The following is a 19,077-nucleotide window of genomic DNA, read 5'->3' as shown; positions in this document are numbered from 1 at the left end:
CTGCCATGGCTGGGAAAGCAGAGCCTTCTGCCCGGGCAGGTTTGGCACCCTTGAGATTAGTCTCACTATTTCCCCAGGTTAGTCATTCGAAAGCTTCAGGGAAACTTTCCACTCCAGACTTGCCAGGGCATCACTACTCTCTGTAACAAGTGAGATGTTGCCCAGGTTCCACTGCAGCTTCCCAAAGTAAAGTAAATGAAATGAAGCCAGTCCACTGCCCCCTCCCTTCACAATGCTCTCCCCAACCCTAAAGCCCTAAGATGCCCTTGGGAGGTCAGGTCAAGGTGCCCGAGTCACTCGTCATGACCCCACAGTCCTAGAATGTTGTCTGGAATTCTGACTCCATGTCAACCGGGTGCTGTGTGGAATTGGAAAGGACTGGAGGCCATGGAGCATCTCTGAGCCCATTCCCTCTTTGTGTAAATGAGGAAACTGAGGCAGGAGAGGAAGGGGTTTGCCGTGGGACATCCAAAGGGTAAGCGTGAAGTAAGGATATTGAGGATTTGAACCTTGGCCTCAGAATCCAAATCCTTTGTACCCTTGTACAGGGAGGGCCTGGCCCACACCTCTCTGGGAAATTGAGTTAATTTGAGAAACTGGACAGTTCAACAAATGGATCATCAATAGTATTTATGAAACCCCTCTGTGAGCAGGCTCCGGGGATCTAAAGACAATGAATCTTGCCTTCCCTCCCCATTCTCTGCCCTTTGCTCTGGGGCTGTGAAACTGGCCAGCACAATTGAGCTACCTCCAGAATTATTTTTGAGGGATGGGCTAGCTTGTCCAAGAGGTCCAGGTGGTGAAGATGGTCCCAGCATGGAGCCAGCATGCTTCTCTTTCAGATGTGGACCCTTCTGCCACCTGGGAAAGAGAGAAGAGAGCCCCTGAGCATGGGGGAAAAGCAGACCTGGATGGCCTGAGAGCAGTATGTGAACCTTGGGCTAACCTGAGTGTCTGGGGCAAGCTGCTGAAGGAGTCTCTGAACTTCTAGAGGACCCATGTGGGGGCCACTCCCTCCAACTGTACCCTATCATGTCCACACACACACCCTCACCTCACATACATTCAAAACTATCCAGAGGAATGAGGGCTGAGACACACATTGTGACTTCTGGAATGAGCACCTGTTGTCTTGTCGACCTTCTGCTAGATGACTGAAGCTTGAATCACTTCAGACAGAGGAAAGATGAGAGATTGGGGAGGTATCAGAATACCAGATGGATTTCCAGTCTTCCCAGCATGGGAATTCCTTCCACTAGTGTGGATCACAGCCTCTGACTCCCTGTCATCCTATGAGACTCTTGTCTGAATGCTCTCATTTATCTTCTCGGGGGAATCTTCCTGGTCCCTGGAACCTGTGCTTCTGAGTGATCTTCTTTCCTGGACTCTGTGCCTTGGGGGCCTCTTAGGCTTGGCCCTTGTTCCTTCTGCCATTCCACTCTCCTCACTCTGGGTCAGTGGCAGAAGGGATTCTCCCAAGATAGAATGGTGCTGGCAGCATCTCCAGGAGGATCCTGGTACTTGGGCAGAAGATGAGTGACAGGTGGGTCGGCTTCTGGTTCTCTGCATCCACAGCATCTAGGCAGGCCCTGGCCCGTTGCAAGTGCATGCTCAGTGGAGGAGTGAGAGACGTAGGCTCCCCAGCCAATGGATGGTCTGGCTCCTCACCTGGAGAGTGTCAGACCGACTCCAGTTGAGAGATGTCAGCTTTAGAAGAGGGTCCTCCAGGGGCAGCTAGGTGGCACAGTGGATAGAGCACTGGCCTGGGAGTCAGGAGGACCAGAGTTCAAATCCGGTCTCAGACACTTTAATAATTACGTAGCTGTGTGGCATTGGGCAGGTCACTTAACCAGAATATGCGGATAGTAGGAACATGCCAGGAGTGTTGTATGCAAGGAATAGCCAAGAGGCCAGTGTAGCTGGATCAAAGGGATCAAAGTCATGGGGGTATCAGGAGTAAAACTAGGGAGAGGAGGCAGGAGCAAGGTTGGGAAAGGCTTGACATACCAAATGGAGGATTTTAGATTTGATCCTGGGGGTAATAGAGGTAAATCCTTGGTGAGTAGAGGGCTCCTGGGGTCCAATCTGCACCTAGAAAGATCCCCACAGCGGTAGAAGTAGGGACTCCTGGAGGCAGGCATCGGAGTCCATTTGTGCTACATTCACTTCTGCAGCCTAGATGATGGGAGGGGGGGTCTTGTCTGTCACCAGCAAGGCCCCGCTCTTCTGGACCTCCTCTGCCCTTCCTCTCTCCTTGGCACCCCACACTGGCACAGTCGTCAGACTGGACTTGGGGGCAGCTCTTAAGGGTCTAGCTAACTTTAGTCTCTTTCACCTACAAGCAGGAAGAGGAGGAAATATAAAGGCAGAGAAGCCAGAGCGGGGCCAGCATGATGATGGCCCAGGGAGTCCTTGCCCCACAACCAGGTAGGGCAGGGGACTAGATTTGGGCAAAAGCTCCTCCCTCCCTCCTTTGACTCCCCAGCCAATGGATGGTCTGGCTCTTCACCTGGAGAGCGTCAGACCGACTCCAGTTGAGAGATGTCAGCTTTAGAAGAAGGTCCTCCCAGAATATGCCATCTTGCCATGGTAGAAGAAGCCTCCCCAGGACTCAGAGCATGCGGGGTACACTCTGAGGATGGGGACTTCCATTGTCCAGAAGAGAACAGTTTCAAGTTGATTAAGTTGGATGCCAGACTCCAGAGAAGACAGTGAGAGGAAAGGGAGTGGAGGTGCCTGGGGTGGATGGCCTTCCGAAGAGTCGGAGCACAGTAGGGAGGAGAGGCGTAAGATTCAGCCAGCGGGGCCAGAGGACAGATTTGGAGTGGGACAGAGTGGATCACATGTGCAGAGGGGCTAGCCTTGCAATGGGATCGTTTATGCAGGGCGAAGGGCTAGACTTGGCAAGAAGAAGGGCCATCTCTTCATGGCACGCAGTGACGGAGAGTGGGAAAGTTGTCAGAGGAGTATGAGATGAGAAGAGCAGACAGAGTTTGGGACGAATGTCCTCAATCTTGGGGAAGGATCCGACAGAGCCTTAGATGAGAAGGTAAGAGGGGGGCCACGATGGGAGGCGTGAGGATGCAACTATGCTCAACTATGAATATTTGCTAGAAGGGATTTTTCTGTTTTCTTTTCCCCTTCCTAGTGGTCTGGGGAAGAAGGAGGGAAGGAAATAGATAGGGAAGCCAGAAAAGAAAAAGAAGAGGGCAGAGTCTTTGATGCATCTTTTTAAAATGCCCAGAAGAGAACAGAAGGCCAGAGAGACTCACTGAAAAGTCGGACAAGTCAGAAAGTGAGTGGTTGAGTTGATTATATGCAGTAGAAATGCAAGCTCTGTGTCCTAGAGAGGACGAGCCCCAGCTTCTCTCCTGCTTGGGGTATGGAAATGCCATTTTGGTTGGGGTTTGTGAAGTCTGGAATAAAAAGGAATGTCCAAAAAAGGCAAATTCTTTGAGCAAACAGCAGGTGCAGTCATGAAGATAGTGAGTATGTGTGTGTGTGTGTGTCTGTGTGTGTCTGTGTGTGTCTGTGTATGTGTGTTGTGTGTGTGTCTGTGTCTATCTGTCGTTGTGTGTGTGTGTGTCTACATATATGCTCTGGGTGTTTGTCCCCACCAGACTGGGCTACCAGGTGGAGTGCGTTCCCATCACAAGGGGCCTCCTGTGACCAAGTTGTGGCAGCACCAAGGAACCAGGGCCCTGGGTCAGGACCAGGCTGGTCAAGCTCAGGGCAGTGTCCTGGGTGACTCAGACTTTCCCCTGAGTCAGCAGTGCCCGGGAGCTGGCCCTTCAGCAGGGCAGGGGGCATCCGGGGTGATGGCAGACACACCCTGGGCCCTGGGGCCTGAAGCCACTGGCTTCTTTTCTGGTGCTAACTTCTAATCTTCCCTGGGGTGGTCTGCCCAGACTTTTTTTCCTTTTCTTTCCTCTGTTTTATCTTGATCTATCCTGCCTCCCTTCCCAGAGAGCCATTCGAATAAAAAGGAAACTGGGGAAAAGTGACCAACAGAAAAGAGCCCACACAGCTTGAGTTTGACAGTGTATGTGGCCTCCACAGCCCTCCCCTCTTCTGCAGGAGAAGGGGAGGAAGGCGATTCTGGCATCCTCTCTTCTTGGCCCAGTACTGCTGCTGGGAGGAGGTGTTAGGAGGCTGGGGCGAGATGGGCTGGGAAGCATCTAGTCCCTGCAGCTGTGGTCTTTCATCTTCCTGGGCCTCAGTGTCCCCCTCTATAAAGTGGAGGTCCTACTTGCCCCAGCTCCCTCACAGTCACCAGAAGGAAACCCCATATCAACAGGAGTTGACAGATAGCTCTGTGTTGGCCCTTCCCCCATGTTGGGGGTCTAGACCCTCCCACACATTTTTTTCACCAGGGGTAGGAGTGGATGGGCCGTTTGCCTTCTGTAGCCCCTCTGCCAGGGTCCCTTCTGGGCCCCTGGTGCCTCCTGTTGGGCTGAGATCATCCGGTGTAGAACCAGTCCAGTCAGCCCCCAGCTTCATCCTGAACTCTCTGGCAGCCTTCCCTGGTACTCCCACATTTAGGGAGTCCCTATGTCAGCTCTTGCTGCAGACATTAAGCAGAACCCTTCCCAGCCCCCCTGGGCTTCCACATATGTGCAATGGGGATGTGTAAGATTCTCGGTCTCTGACCTGAGACCCCTCCTAGCTCTCCATATGAGGCATTTTGAGCCCTTTTTTTACAGGTACAGACAACGGGGCATCTAATATCCTCATCAGAATTCTGAGCATGTCCTTACTGGAAAAAGAAAATTGCTCCACAGACCAGCAGCTCATTTTTTCATATTTATTTAGAGAAGGTTGGAAAACTTCGATTATGAGCCCATTAGTGGAGTTTGCTTGGAAAACCATTCCCCCAGCCCCCTCCCCTACTCCCTGCCCCTCCAGACTGTAGAAGGATTCATGCACTGAGAACCCCCACTCTGTCCTGGAGCTCACATGGCCTGCCATGACTCAGTCATCTATTTGCCCCATCGGGGGGACTCTAGGAGGGGCTTTCCAGCCAGCTCTCACTGGGCAGCCTACACTCACTGCTGGCAGGGACCCAGGTGGCTCAGGGCTCAGGAGGGGCAGTGTGCACAGAAATCTAATCCAGTGGGAGAAGTGGGTTGGGGCAAGTTGGAGAGAAGGGAGATGAGAAACCTGTGACCGAAGACAGACATCTCAGGACCATGGCTCACTCCTCAAGGAGCCAGGCTCATTTCCCCTTCTACTGTTCTCCTCCATAGTGGCCCAATAAATGCTTTCAGATGGGCACCTAGAGCTTCCCACAGCACTATGACCCATTGGGTTTTACATGGAGGGAGTTCTCTTTCTATTTTGGACATCCTTGGTGGGGGGGGTGATTACTGAATATAGGGATGAACTATCTGTGTATTCATATATGTTATAGCAGAAAAGCAGAATGGTGATGAAGGAAGACCACCAAGAAGGTTATGAGCAGACCCCTGCAAATTCTTATTCTGGCAAAGGTTCCATGCAGAATAGTTACTTACAGAGTGACCTTTCTCCCTCCCCATTCAGTCCCAGTTACCAAGTGGGGCTCATATACAGTTGTCAAGTTGCTGGTGCAGTGATGACTCCCTTGCTCAAAAACCATCTGGGACTCGCAGGTACCCTGAGAATAACAGGCAAAATCTCTGCCCAGTCTGACCACCACTCACCCAGCGTAGCAGCCCAGCCAGCCCCTGACTGTTTTCTGAGACAACGGTCCATTTTCAGCCTCTAGGCCTTTGGCCCGTCCTGCTCAGAACTACATTATGTTCATTTGTATGCCGTTCTTATTTACTGTTCTATGTAGAATTTGAATGTAAGCTCTGTGAGGGCAGAGACTATTGATTTTTAGTTTGTTCCTAGGTTTAGCCAATGCCATATAGGCCTACACACAGATTCATACATAGATACATCGTTGTGCTTCATAATTGTTGAATTGAATTAGGTATGCAGAAGGCTGCAAGAGGGACCCTGGAGGAAAGAAAAGGTTCAGCTAGCACCCAGCCCCTGCCCTCATGGAGCTCAAAGTCGAGCATCAGAATGACACGGACACATGTCCAGTATTGAGTGACTAGCATCGTAGGACATCTGACGGGGGAGATTGTATTATTTACTGGGAAGGTGGAGGAAGTTTCAGGGTCTAAGAAGGATGGGATCCCAGTGATGGGGAAGAGGGTCAGTGGGACCCATGTGGTGTGGTGACTCGTCCTGCTTGGCTGGGAGGACCTGTGCTCAACTGGCAGGGGGGAGGAAGGGGGGAATCGCCAGGAGGAGGACAGGAGGGTAATAGGGTCACAGACCAATGAACAAAAGATATATGCAGATTAAATCTAGGGTCATTTGGGGAGGGTTAGGACACCACACAGAACACAGGAGGCTTGTCCTGGGGAGTTGGGGCCTTGAGGGAAGCTAAGGATCCTGAGAGATGGCCACCGGGCATGGACTTGAGATGGAGGGTGGGCTGGTGGGATCACAGACCAGTCAGTCGGGACTGGGGTAGAGAGGATTCAGAGGAAAATAACAGAGGAAATAAGACTAGGAAGATGAAGGAGCTGCTTGGAAGGGACTCAGTGTCAGACTGAGGATTCCTATGTTAACCAAGAATCCATGAGGAGCCATAGAAAGTTCTTGAGGGGCAGTGACATGATGAGAGCCCAGCTATGGGGGTATCAGGTTGGCAGTGTAGACTGGAGTGGGGAAGCCTGGAAGCAGGGTGCCCAGCCAGGAGGCTTGTGCAGATGTCCAGGTGAGAGGTGCTAGAACTTGAAGGAGAGAGTAGCCACGTATATGACCTTGGCCACTAGTTCTAGATGAGAGGAAAGGATGGGGAAGAGTCAAGATGACTCTTGAGTAACAGGGGGATCAGGGCTAGAGGAAGGATGGGACTGGGGAAATGGGTCCCAGTTGAGCTGGATGAGGGGATATTCTCTAGGGAAGTGGGCTTTGGATTTGAGAGATGATCATCAGACCCTGGGTTGATGGGATCCCCAGAGGAGAGAGTGGAGAGAGAGAAAAGCAGAGGCCCATCCTTAATGAGGAGAGGACAGGATTATGAATTAATGGGCAGGACGATGTTGTGGAGAGAGGATTCAGAATGAGCCCTCTGGTTTGTGTGGGCCATGCCAGGTCCTTGGACACATCGCTTCTGTCCCTCTGCCTCAGTTTCATCCTGTATACAATGAGGCTTCCCAGGTCCTTGTTAATTCTAAATCCATGACCCTCTCATCCTGCTTGTCCTTTTTTTTGAATGTTGTTTTATTTTATTCTTTTAATTACATGCAAAATTCATTTTCAACATTTACCTTTTTTAAAACTTTGGCATTCTACGTTTTCCTGCCTCACTCCTTTCCCTCCCCACTTCCCTATCATCTGCTTTATGTGATCAGGAATCATGTTTAATATTTCCATGTAATTGTGAAAGAATTATATGGGGGACATGAAAAAATGAGGGAAAAAACATAAAAAGCTTCTAAAATGTGAAAGAAAAGGGTAAGTCCACATCCAGAGGAAAAACTACAAAGTCGGAATGTAGAGCAAAAGATGCTATTTTCACATTTTAGAACTTTTTTATTTTTTTCCTCATTTTTTCATGTCCCCCATATAATTCTTTCACAATTATATGGAAACATTAAACATTGAACCCCAGGCATCTGTCACACTGTCATTTGAGTAAGCATCTTTTTAAAAATTTTCCCACCTCTTCCTTAATTAGAATGTCCGCTCCCTGAGCGCAAGGACTGTCTGGGTTTGGGTTTTGATGGCTTTTTTTTTTTTTGCTTGTTTTTATATTCCCAGTTTGTTGACTGGCATACAGTGGAGTTTAATAAAGGATTTCTCTAGCTATTTGGGGTTAGATTGGCAGCTGCTAAAGGGCAGGCTCCACATGTCATCACTGACAAACATCTATGGGTACCCACCGAGAGTAAAGCATGGTGCCCACCAGAGCTTAGGGCCTCGGTCCTAACTCCATCTCTTAGGCACAAGCTGTATTTCATGGCTCATGGGGCAGGGCTGATGAGCACCAGTAACCAGGAAGGCCCCGGGGAGAGGGAAGGATGCTGCCAGCCTGGGGCCCGAGGCTGGGTTTGAAGCAACCCAGAAAACGAGGTGTCTGAGCCAACTGGAAGCCCAGGTGTGAGGTGGGCAGGAAGCCTGGCTGCCGAGACAGGGAAGTCAGACAGGAGGAAAAGGGAAGGAAATGAGCACGACCCTGCCCAGAAGGGAGCTCTGCCAGTCATGGTCTCATGGCTCCTCTCAGCAGCCTCGGGCGCACCCCAGCCCTGCTCCCCTCCATGGACCGTGAATGCTACTCTGGTCACACATATCCCTCACACTCGGCACTTTGCTGCTGCTGTTTAATCCTCACAGTCCTGTCTAGCCTCTCATGACCCCAATAGGGTTTTCTGGGCAGAGGCACTGAACAGTTTGCCTTTGCCTCCTCCAGCCCATTTTACAGATGAAGAAACTGAGGCAGAGTTAAGTGACTGTGGCCAGGTTTGGACTTGGGACCAGGAGTCTTCCAGACTCTAGGCCCAGTCTCTGTCCAGTGTCACCACCTGGCTGCCCCACTAGCACATTCATTGATTCATTCATTGCCTCACAACAATCCTGGAAGATCAGTTCGATAGGTATTAATATTATCCCCAGTTTATAGATGAAAAAACTGAGACTCAGGTGAAATGGCTTTTCTCCAAACGTCTGTTAACCCTTGGCACTGAGCTTATCTCTGATGTTTTTATCCTTGTCTGTTGGGGGAGATGCTCTGTCAAGGATGAGTCCCCCAAGACAATGGTGGGAGAAATGGAAGCAGGGTGGGCAAGGGCAGGGAGGCAGAGATGGCACGGATGAGGTCTCCTGGTCATTCACTGCCCCAGAGGGTTGAAGCCGGGTCTGGGCTGCTCCACCGACACTCTGAAAAGCGCCTTGGTCTTGTCTACCCACTTGTGATGTTGGGCCAAGGTGTTGGGCCCAGGCCTCGCTCACCCCTTTCAGACTCCCCTGGATGGCTTCCTGGCATTCTCAGCAGCTCCTGGTGCCCTCATCAATCTGTCCTGTCTTCTCCTCTGGGGAAGCCAGTGATGCCAACTGCCCCCTCACCTGGTTGGTAGACTTGTCTTCTGCAAGGGTTGGCACCAGCTGAGTGGCCCTTTGTTCCTAAGGCCTTCCAGGGCTCAGCTGGCCTAAACACTGTTTGCTCAAGGCACCACCCCCTGCAACCACCTCCTGGGGTGGTGTTGCCCTCGGCAAACTCCAGGGCATGCTTCCTGGGCTAGAGGGCTCCGGACACAAAATCTGGTTTACCCCAGTCCGGTTGTCATTTAGCAAGTGGTCCACAGTGAGCACAGATGAGGCCTGACGGGGAGGGGTCTACATCTATTTTAACATTAGGAGAAGGGGTCGGGGGAGCCCTGATTTTTACCCTTCAATCGTGATTGTCCATTTTTGGGCAATTATTTCACATCAATGATTTGGTCTCCTTGCTCCTGGCTTCGGTCTCAACCCCCATACCTTTTATTGTCACAAATGGTGACTTGGGAGCTGCTTTACAGATGATGCTTCTAATTTGTTCATACAAGAGTTATCTCCTGTTATTACCTTTACCCCCCACTCTGCCTAGTGGACCCCAGCTTGTCAGAAAGGAATAGAGCTGGGCCAAATTACGGAACCGGTGGCCCCATTCTGTAGCCTGGGTCCGTGGCATCCAGAACTTGGGGTCTCCACTTGTCCTGAATGTGTTCCACAGTCCGTGTCCAGGACCAGTCCTGATCATTTCTGGTCACTGGCAATGGACCCCCATTGGGAGAGCCATCCTAGCAGACATTGGACCTCTGACAACGGAAGCAGCGGTAGCTATAACAATAGTGATAGTAATATCAGCCAGGCTTGCTATTGTCTTTTAAGGTTTGTACCGAGCTTTCTAAACTCTACATGTCCATATTAGCCAGCCTTGCGGAGCTCTGATCGTGGGGAGAGGGATGTTCTAATCACAGTGGGGCAAACAGGGAGAGCAGCATGCAGGCTGCACCCCCATCCAGAATGGCCACAGAAGATGAAGAGCCGGAGCTGGGCGAGCCTCCATCCAAGAAAAGGAAGCAGAGCTCCCTGCGTGATGGGGCTTCTAGGACGCATCATGGGGCAGGAAGACCTGGGGTTGCTATCTGCATGGCTGAAGAGTCTAGGTTTTCCAGTGTAATCATGAATCTGCCAGAATAAGTTCCCCTTCTGTTCATGCTTTGCTGTGACCGGAGATCCCCCCCACCCCCTGGCTCCATAGTGGCAGGCAGAGATCTCAGCACTCAGAGCTGTCTGCATCCCGCAGGCCCCTAGAAGAGACCCATCACACCATTTGGCCCCTGCCTAGATGCTGCACCTCCAAAACAGGATCCCAGTGGGGGAAAGCACTGGGCCAGGGTTACCCTGCTAGACCCCACTGGGCAGAGAGGCACATGCCCAGAGGCTGGTGGGGCTCCAGGACTGGCCTCCTCTTGGCCCTTCCTTCCATTGGGCCTTGGAGGTGACCTGTCTCCCAGAAGAATTCCCACGTGAATTTGGCCCTTGCCTTGGATTTGGTCTTTAGAAATAGATTTTGGGGGGTAGTGGTTGTTTTGATGTCACCCAAATGAAAGGCTTTGAGCACGGGCCAGGGATGGGCATGGGCCAGGCTGCCCAAGGTCGGAGCCGCGCTCCTTCATTTGTTCATCCATCATCTATCATCGGCAGGCTTCAACAAGCACCTCAGACGGATGAGACACAGACCTGCCCTTGAAGGTCATCCAGTCCAGTGAGCCTGAGCTCCAGGGCGATGACCGCACCAGGTGACTCAGGGATCAAGCTCTGGCCAGGAGCTGTGGTCAGATTGAACCTCAGACATCTGAGACCCTGGGCATGACACTTAACTTGTCTGCCTCAGTTTCCCCAACTGTTAAACAAGGAGAACAATGAAGCCCTTACCCTCTGAATCAAATGAGTTCATATTTGTAAAGCTCTTAATAAGGGCTTATTCCCACACCTTGCTCCTTTGTAGAGGTGTGATCAGATTCTTCCACCTGTGCTTATTGCCACCCCTCTGGCCCTTCTCAGCCAACGTGTATCTTATCCTCGCCTACTTGTAAATCAGATGTTCTTAACCTTGGGCCTATGAATTTGTTTTTAAAAATAATTTGAGAACCCTATTTCAGGAGAACTGTTTTCCTTTGGAATCCTGTTTTATTTTTATGAATTTAAAGGCAATATCTGGGGAAGGGGCCCATCAGTTCACCAGACAGCCAGAGGGGTCCAGGCCACAGAGGAGGGGAGCCCACCCAGCCCCTTCAGCAGCTTTTCCCCCAGACAGGCCTGCGAGGGCCTGAAACTAGGCCAGGGTCATGGAAATTCTGACTTGGCCAAGCCGGCCTGTCCCTAGTGGGCACTTGGCTGCGCACGGCCGCTCCTTCTGACTCATGCTCTTTCCAATCATTCAACAAAAACATGTTGGGAGGGGGGGTTTCCAGGCCTCTGCCTTGCTTCATCAAAAAAGAATCAGGGAAAGCTAATCTACTTCCGGTGATTAGAAAGAAAACAAACCAACCCCACTTTAGAGAAAGGATTAGTCCTCCAGGGAAACCAGGAGACTCTCCCTTGGCCTTAGTTCCTGTTACAGTTAGCCCATTCCCTGTCTTCAGATCATTATAAGAATTATTATTGTTACAAAAATAATCATTGGTTCGGATAACGACTACAAGGTTGTGACTGGGCCTCATTAATGTTCTGTTTTGTTTTTTATAATGATAATGTTTGTCCTCCTTTTTTGAAGACCACAGCACCAGGGAGGTGCTGCCATGACAAGCCTGTGAATTGGATTTGAGTGAAGGGGGCTGTGCTAGGTCACCAGCCTCACTTTCTCCTCCAGAGTCATCTGGGTCCAATGGCCAGATATGGATCAGGATGACTGGAGATGGCCCTGGATGGGAGGCAGTAAGGGTGAAGTGACTTGCCCAAGGTCATACAGCTAGTTAGAGTCAAGTGTCTGAGACTGCATTCTAACTCCTGTCCTCCTGACTCCAAGGCCAGTACTCTATCCACTCTGCCACTCAGCTGCCCCTTTTTACCTCATGGGTGAAAGGCACCACCTCATTGGAGGATTCTTAAAGGCCGTGGCCATAGACATCACCAATCAACAAGCATCTAGTAGCTCACTGATCTGGGGTTAGGGAGTCCTGAGTTCAAATCCTGCCCCAGAGCTGTGTGCCCTGGGCTAGACACTTATACTCTCTTCTGTACAATGGGCATAATAATAGTAATGCCTTCCAGGATTATTGTGGGGATCAAGTGAGGTCCTATTTGCCAACGTTAAGGTGTTACTAGAAAACCAGCTGTTATTGATGTTATCATCTAATCACCAAATGGGTCTGAGGCCCTGAGGAGGCCAAGACAGCCTGGAGGAATGGACAGACCTGATCACAAGGGAATGTAAGCAGAGGTGTCATTTGGGGAGGAAGGTCAAGAAAAGGCAGCCTATGGAAGGCAGCACCCAGGCATCAATTAACTCAGTTGCATCCCCTGAAAGACCACCTCTAATCCATCTCATCCTTCAAGTAAAGAGCGGCCTGGCCTGGCATGCCCATCTGGAGGAAAGTCTATGGCAAGAAGGACCCTGTCATTGCTTTATCCCACCCTCTGAAGTGAATCATTCGGAAGCGGGATCACAGCTCTGTTGGGAACTTGATTTAGGGATATTGACCTGGTCCTCACCCAATGTCCTGGGCCTCCTCCTGACTCCAGGGCTGGTGCTTTATCCATTACACCACCTAGCCGCCCCCATGTTTTTGGTACATGTAAATGAAGCCACAACCCACCTCCAGGTATCTCCTTTTTAGGGGCTGGAGGGTTTTTGTCCAAAAAAAGGTGGTTTATGACACCAATGCTTGGCACCATCAGAGAGGTCTCTCTGGACCATTTCCTCAAGCATTTATTAGGGGGCCCTTGCATGCCAGGCTCTATGTGAGGCTCTAGCAGTTCTATCCAAAACCAAAACCTTCTCTCAGGGAGACAACATATCCCTGTATATAGTGAATACATACACAATATAGATGGACAGAATATGCACTTTCATTAATATAGGGCACTCCCAGGTGAGGAAATGTCCTCTGCCAGTGCAGGTCACCATCCCCTCTCCAACTTGTAGCTTCTGAACCCCAGAGAACTTCTCAAGAGTCCTTCCACCAGCGCGTGCAGAGGTGGGACTCATGTCCTGCTCTTCCTGACCTCAAAGTTGGCACCCTCCACTGCTTCACAGCTGCCTCTAGTAGGTCATTTTGACAGTAGAAGAGCATCCATAGAGGGCCCTGGGCAGGAAGCTTTGGGGAGGGCATTCCAAATGCTAGAGCTAGAGAGCATGGCCCCCAATGAGGGGGAGGGGAGCCACAAATCTGGGAGGGGGCTGGGAGCAAATCTGGCCCAACTGAAGTCATTGATGAAGGGTTAAACCATCTGGGCTGGCCCAGAGCCCCTCTGTGTGTCCAGTTTGGAATCAGGCTGTGGGCCACATGGAAGAATGGGAGGCAGAGTCTCAATAAACTGCCACCTCTACGGCATCCTCCCCTTGCCTTGGACAGCGCCTTTGTCCAAAGAGGACAGGTGGTGAGCCAGTCTCCTCATCACTGCCTTCCTTTCCTTGTTCACTCACTGTCTCTCAAAGAGGAATTTTAGCATTTCTTCAGAAATCCTAGCATCATGGAGCTAGGGTTAGAAAGGACCTTAGTGGTCCTTGAGTCGTTCCTTCCCATTTTACAGCAGGAGAAACTGAGACACAAAGATGGTGGACGAGTTGCTTGAGGTCAGCTATGTCCACACAGGGAAGGCACTTCTCCGAGGGCAGTCTGGGAGTGGTCAGTGAGACCTCAGGCAAGTGGGATTGGAGCAGAGTCTTAATAATATTGGTGGTGGTGGTGATGGTGATGGTGATGATGATGAAGATGATGATGATGATGATGGTGATGGTGATAATTATAGCCAGCACTGATTCATCATTTAAAGTTTGCAAAGCTCTCGAGTATATTATTTGATCCTCAGCACAGCCCTGGGAGGGAGGGGGGCATGATTGTCCCCATTTTAGAGATGACGGTGGCCAGACCTTGGGCACCTTCCCTTTGTGGTTACTTTGACTGTAGGCGCCTTGAGGAAGGCATTTTGTGCGTGTGTGTCTCTGCAGTGTCTAGGACTTAGTAGATATCAATCAATGCTTCCTGATCAGTCTCCTCATTGATAAGTCTTGAGGGTTCTCTTTTCTGATCTGGAAGCATGACCAGTAGGTGCCTCAGTGTCCTGGAGCAGGTGGGGTTCACCAGCCACACTGTCAGTCCCAGATAACCTCTCACCTGCTTGCATCCCTCGGAGGAGAAGCAGCTGCTTCCTCGCCTGACATCCAGCACCTTCCTCTGCAGGAAGAAGCCCAGGTCCACATTTGACCTTTTCCTTCCTTTCTTCTCAGTGTGTCATTCTTCTACTCTGAACTCCTGGGAGTGTCATGCTCCCTTTTCTGACTTTAGATCCACCCCCCACCCCCATTTAGCTATCACTTCCCTGTGAGCCGTTTTTCTTTTCTTCATCAAAATGATTCCTCTTGTGTCCAGAATTTCATTTTGACATTTTCCATCTCTCTCCTGGAGTGGCTTCCATTGGAAGAATTTCGTCCATGCCCCTCCATCCTTCCTTTAAAATAACCCCCCCCCCCAGTAGGGTTTGGTGAAGCCATGGACCTTTTCTCAGTAGACTAGGCTTAAGCATTTAAAATCAAATCAAGGCTTAAAAATCATTCCTCCTATCCAAAGTCACAATCCCCCTGAAATCTCTCCATAAATCCAAGCTCTCTGGACCCTTGGGGGGGGGGGGCTCCCCAGTCTGAGTCTGTCAGACTTTGCCCAGGTTCCCTCTGTTCTTTTACCACAAATTCTGGGTTGGAGGGGTGACTTGCCCCCCAGGTTTGTACCATTTCTTCTCCACTGTAGATGGGGAACAGACCTAGGACAGATTCCTTCTTGTCTGGCCATCCACCTCTTTAGGATCTCTTCTCACAGAGATTCCTTCTTTCTCCTTTCCTGTTGGTCTCTCCATTCTTGGGAGTTTTTTCTCTTTCTTCTCTCTTTCATCTTCCCTTCTCTAGGTCTGTGCTCCTTTTCTTTTTATTAACATATTTTTGAGGATCAATCGCCCTCCTGCTTCCTTCAGGCTCTGGCCAACGTAGGAAGTGCCCTCCCAGGGTCCTCACCTGGACAGACAGATGCCCAGCCACAGAGGGGGTCTGGATCCTGGATCACCTCCACCTGGCCTGAATTACAGTTCACAAAATAGTCACCCTCAGTGAGCTCTGTGGATGTCGCATTTCTGGGTTGCAGCCACTGGAGGGAGCCTCATCATCAGGCAGCCAGCCCTCCAGACCAGCCCATTCAGTGTTGTTAGGAATCTCAGAGCCCATCTCCGGCCCCTCGTTGGATGGATGGTGGGCTACCTGTCTGTCCAGGTAATGCTCATGTCTTCTGCAAGGCCAGGTCCCACCCTCCTCCAAATCTGATTTCAGTTACTCAGGGCTGGAGGTCATGGCTGGAGTGTTAGGGTACAATGTGGGATGATGATAGTGACAGAATTATAGACACATGTCTGGAAAAGGCCCTCTGGCCCTGGGCTCTGGCATTTTTAAAAACTAAATAAATTGAGTTTGGAGAATTCCAGAAAGCTCATTGGAGGGTCAGGACCCATCGAGACTTAATCCACAGCCCACCAGATTTTAGGATTGTGGATCTTGGAGCTGGGAGGGGATCAAAGGGCCCCAAATGGGAAGACCCATAGGAGATCCTCTTTCCTGGGGGCCATGAACTTGTTTTTTAAATATTTGGCTAACCTAATTCAACATGGCTGTTCTCCTTGGTCAGTCTCTGGGTTTTCTTTTATGATTTTAAGACCATGGTCCCGAGGAAGGGTCTGTGGGCTTCCTGCCAAGGGGTCTGGGATACCAAGCTGGGGAAGATTCCTCTTGTAAAGGGCAGGCCTGGCCCAGCCCAATACTTCCTTCAGCACCTCTCCTAGGTCACATATTTTGGGGTGAGAAGTCTGATTGATGAATACACAGCTGGCCTTGGGAGAAACTATTGCCTCACTCCACTCTCCTCATTACAATCCAGTTAAGGTTCATAGGTTAGTTACTTGGTCATTTTCTAGGCCTGGTGCCATCCATTCACTCAAAAACAGCATATAAATGGTCATCTTCATGTTAAAGAAGGCAAATGAGCCCTCTGAGAGGTCACACAGTCAGGCATCAGACATCTATGAAGTCCCTACTGTGTGTGAGGGATTCAAAGAAACAGAAGGACATGTTCCCTGCCCTCAAGGAGCTCCCAGTCTGCTGGGGGAGACAGCGGTCACAAACCAGGCACAGATGTAGCATATATGGCATAGGGCTGCGGTCTCCAAGGGAAGGTTCTAGACCTCCTGTGGAAGATGGCTCTTCAGAGTTGCATCTGGTTGGAAGGTGAGAAAATAAAAGAGAGAGGAGGGGACAGGCCAATGGTGCAGGGTCCTGGTGCAGCAGAGGGGCATGAGAGGCAAGAAGGATAGAGAGGGGCAGAATCCGGGCCTTCTGGACTGGGCCATGCCGTGCCCACTTCTGCAAAAGGAGAAATTTCCCAATTCTAATGGAAGAGAAGAGGCCAGACTTGTTGGACAACAAAGTCCTTAATGCATGTCTTGTGGCTGAAAGACACAGCCCTCCTCATTCTCCTCCTTCTCCTCCTCCCCTTCATTCTCATTCTCTTTCTCCTTCCCCTTCCTCCTCCTCCTCCCCCTCCCCTTTCTCTTCCCCCTCCTCCCCTTCCTCCTCTTCTGCCTCTTCCCCAATGAGGATAATGTGTGTGTATGGAGTGTGTTCCCCAAGTGTCTGCTTTGTTTATAACAGATCTAGGAAGTATATGGGAGGCAGGTCATCCATCTGCTGAAGAATTTGCTTGAACAGGAAAGAAAACCTTGCCTAAATATAAAATAGTTTGGGATTTTTTTTCATCTTGTTTCCCTTAGGAGACTCTTGCCAGGTAGTGAAGTCTTGACAGCCAGGGTCCATTGTGGAAGGTTGGGCTCTCCAGGCAACGTGGAATACTGTCCTGGAAAAGGTTTTCAGTTTGGTCTAGATAGAACCTAATTGGGAATACCGGTGTGAACTCAGGGGTCTGGGGGATTGGTACATTGTTATCTTCTTCCATCTGGAAATCATAGCTCCCATTATTACCTGGAAAAGCATTGGGGAAATTGAGTGTCTGTTCCGAACGCCACGAAGCACGGTTTGATGGGTCCTGGGTAATTGTAAGGAAGATTACAATCCATGGAACGAAAGGGTCAACCATCCATGACGTGGACCAAAGCACAGGGTTTTCTGAGTGAGGGGCTCAATCTTAGCAAGTGTATTTGGTGGCAACTGTTCTGGGAAGGGTCAGTGATTTCAGAGGCCTCACAGACATGACCCAGGAGTCCAGGGACTATCGCGGATTGAGTCAGCCAGAGGGAAGGAAGATAACTAGGTCTTGGCAGGACACCCCAACTTCTCTCTGCTGCTAAATTGTCCTTTAGCCACATACCTTCAGGTTCTTCACAGCTGGCTAGTAGAACACTAGACCCCACCTGGAATTCAAATGTGGCTGTGTGACCCTGGGCAAGTCACTTGACCTCTGCCTCAATTTCCCCATCTGTAAAATGAATGTAATAATGCCACCAGTAGGGGCAGCTAGGTGGCACAGTGGATAGAGCGCCAGCCCTGAGTTTGAATCCAACCTCAGACACTTAATAATTACCTAGCTGTGTGACCTTGGGCAAGTCACTTAACTCTATTGCCTTGCGCCCCACCCCCAATAATATCAGTGATAGAATATTTGTAAAGCACTTATCACAGTGACTGACACAGAATAGGTATGGAATGCATATTTATTTCCATTTCTTTTCCTTTCTCAGGATTGTTGTGTCATTTTCTTTTAGGTTTGTTTTTTTTTTTGCAAGGCAATGAGGTTAAGTGGCTTGCCCAAGGCCGCACAACTAGGTAATTATTAAGTGTCTGAGGCCGGATTTTAACCCAGGTCCTCCTGACTCCAGGGTCGGTGCTCTATACACTGTGCCACCTAGCTACCCCATGTTGTGTCATATTTTTAAATCATTTTGGAAACCTTAAAGAATTATGTTGTTATTCCTAAGCAATTCTCTTTCTATAAAAGGCATCACTACCTCCTTTGTTTTCTCAGCATCCCTACAGTTAGACAGAAACTGCTTTTTCTGGCATCACTAATGGCCTCTTAGGGGTGAAATCCAGTACCTTGGCTTCCTTGACTTCCCTGAAGCCCTGCCCCTTGGTTCCCTGACATTGCCCTTTCCTGGTTCAGAATCACGGAATTGTAGGATGAGAAGAGAGCCCCAAGACCACAAGTCCCAGTCTGGCAGGGCCTTTGTTGAGTCAAGTGATGAATGCATTGTACAGAAAATTCTGCATATATTTATTATAACATTTCTATTATAATGCCACAAAATATATATAATTATATAAAAATTATTATGAATACAACAATATATTCTGATATAATATATTGGCATATATGACATAATATATTACATATGACAATATATTTATTATGACATATATATATATATATATATATATATATATATAAAATACACACATAGACACACTCTCTGTGAAAAGGCAGTGAGAGGAGGCAGTGTGGAATACTAGATAGAAAACAGCTTCTGGAGGAGGAAGACCTGGATACAAGATTACCTTGGCCAAGTCCCTCCCCCTCGGTTTCCTCTTCTGTAAAATGTAGGGTTGGACTAAATGGCCATGGCCATGGTGTTTCTTCTAGCTCCAAATGTATGGGCTTAGGACTTCATCTAATTCAAAGTCTACCACCATCCTTTCCAGTAAGCTTGTCCTAACAAATGCATTAGACCACAAGTGTCCAACCTTTTAGCTCTTCTGGTCTGTATCACCCAATCAAAATGTGTCAAAGACCACATATGGAATTTAATATTTATATGTGACTACAATGTAACCTGTCTTGC

At 49.6% G+C, this 19,077-nt stretch overlaps 1 protein-coding gene across 6 annotated transcripts in view; it reads left to right on the top strand.

The window, feature by feature from the left end:
- The window catches only part of LHPP (phospholysine phosphohistidine inorganic pyrophosphate phosphatase), a 182,407-nt gene that overhangs the window by 56,450 nt on the left and 106,880 nt on the right, over window positions 1-19,077 (top strand). The window contains exons 7-8 of one of the 6 annotated variants that reach the window (XR_012477673.1): window positions 843-1,543; window positions 2,886-18,570. The exons of 1 other annotated variant lie outside the window; for it this stretch is intronic. Coding sequence is in view for 3 of the 5 variants with exons in the window: in XM_074232226.1 (XP_074088327.1) it covers window positions 843-888 (46 nt within the window). In the remaining 2 variants the exon portion in view is untranslated. Of the gene's footprint in view, window positions 1-842; window positions 18,571-19,077 lie in introns of those variants that run through there. 4 more of the 6 variants (XR_012477672.1, XM_074232226.1, XM_074232228.1 and 1 more) reach the window with 4 other exon arrangements.

This window comes from Macrotis lagotis, chromosome 4, assembly GCF_037893015.1.
Source record: "Macrotis lagotis isolate mMagLag1 chromosome 4, bilby.v1.9.chrom.fasta, whole genome shotgun sequence".
Lineage (NCBI taxonomy): Eukaryota > Metazoa > Chordata > Mammalia > Peramelemorphia > Peramelidae > Macrotis > Macrotis lagotis.
Note: the sequence above shows the minus strand (reverse complement) of the source record. Positions and strands in the feature narration are given on the sequence as shown.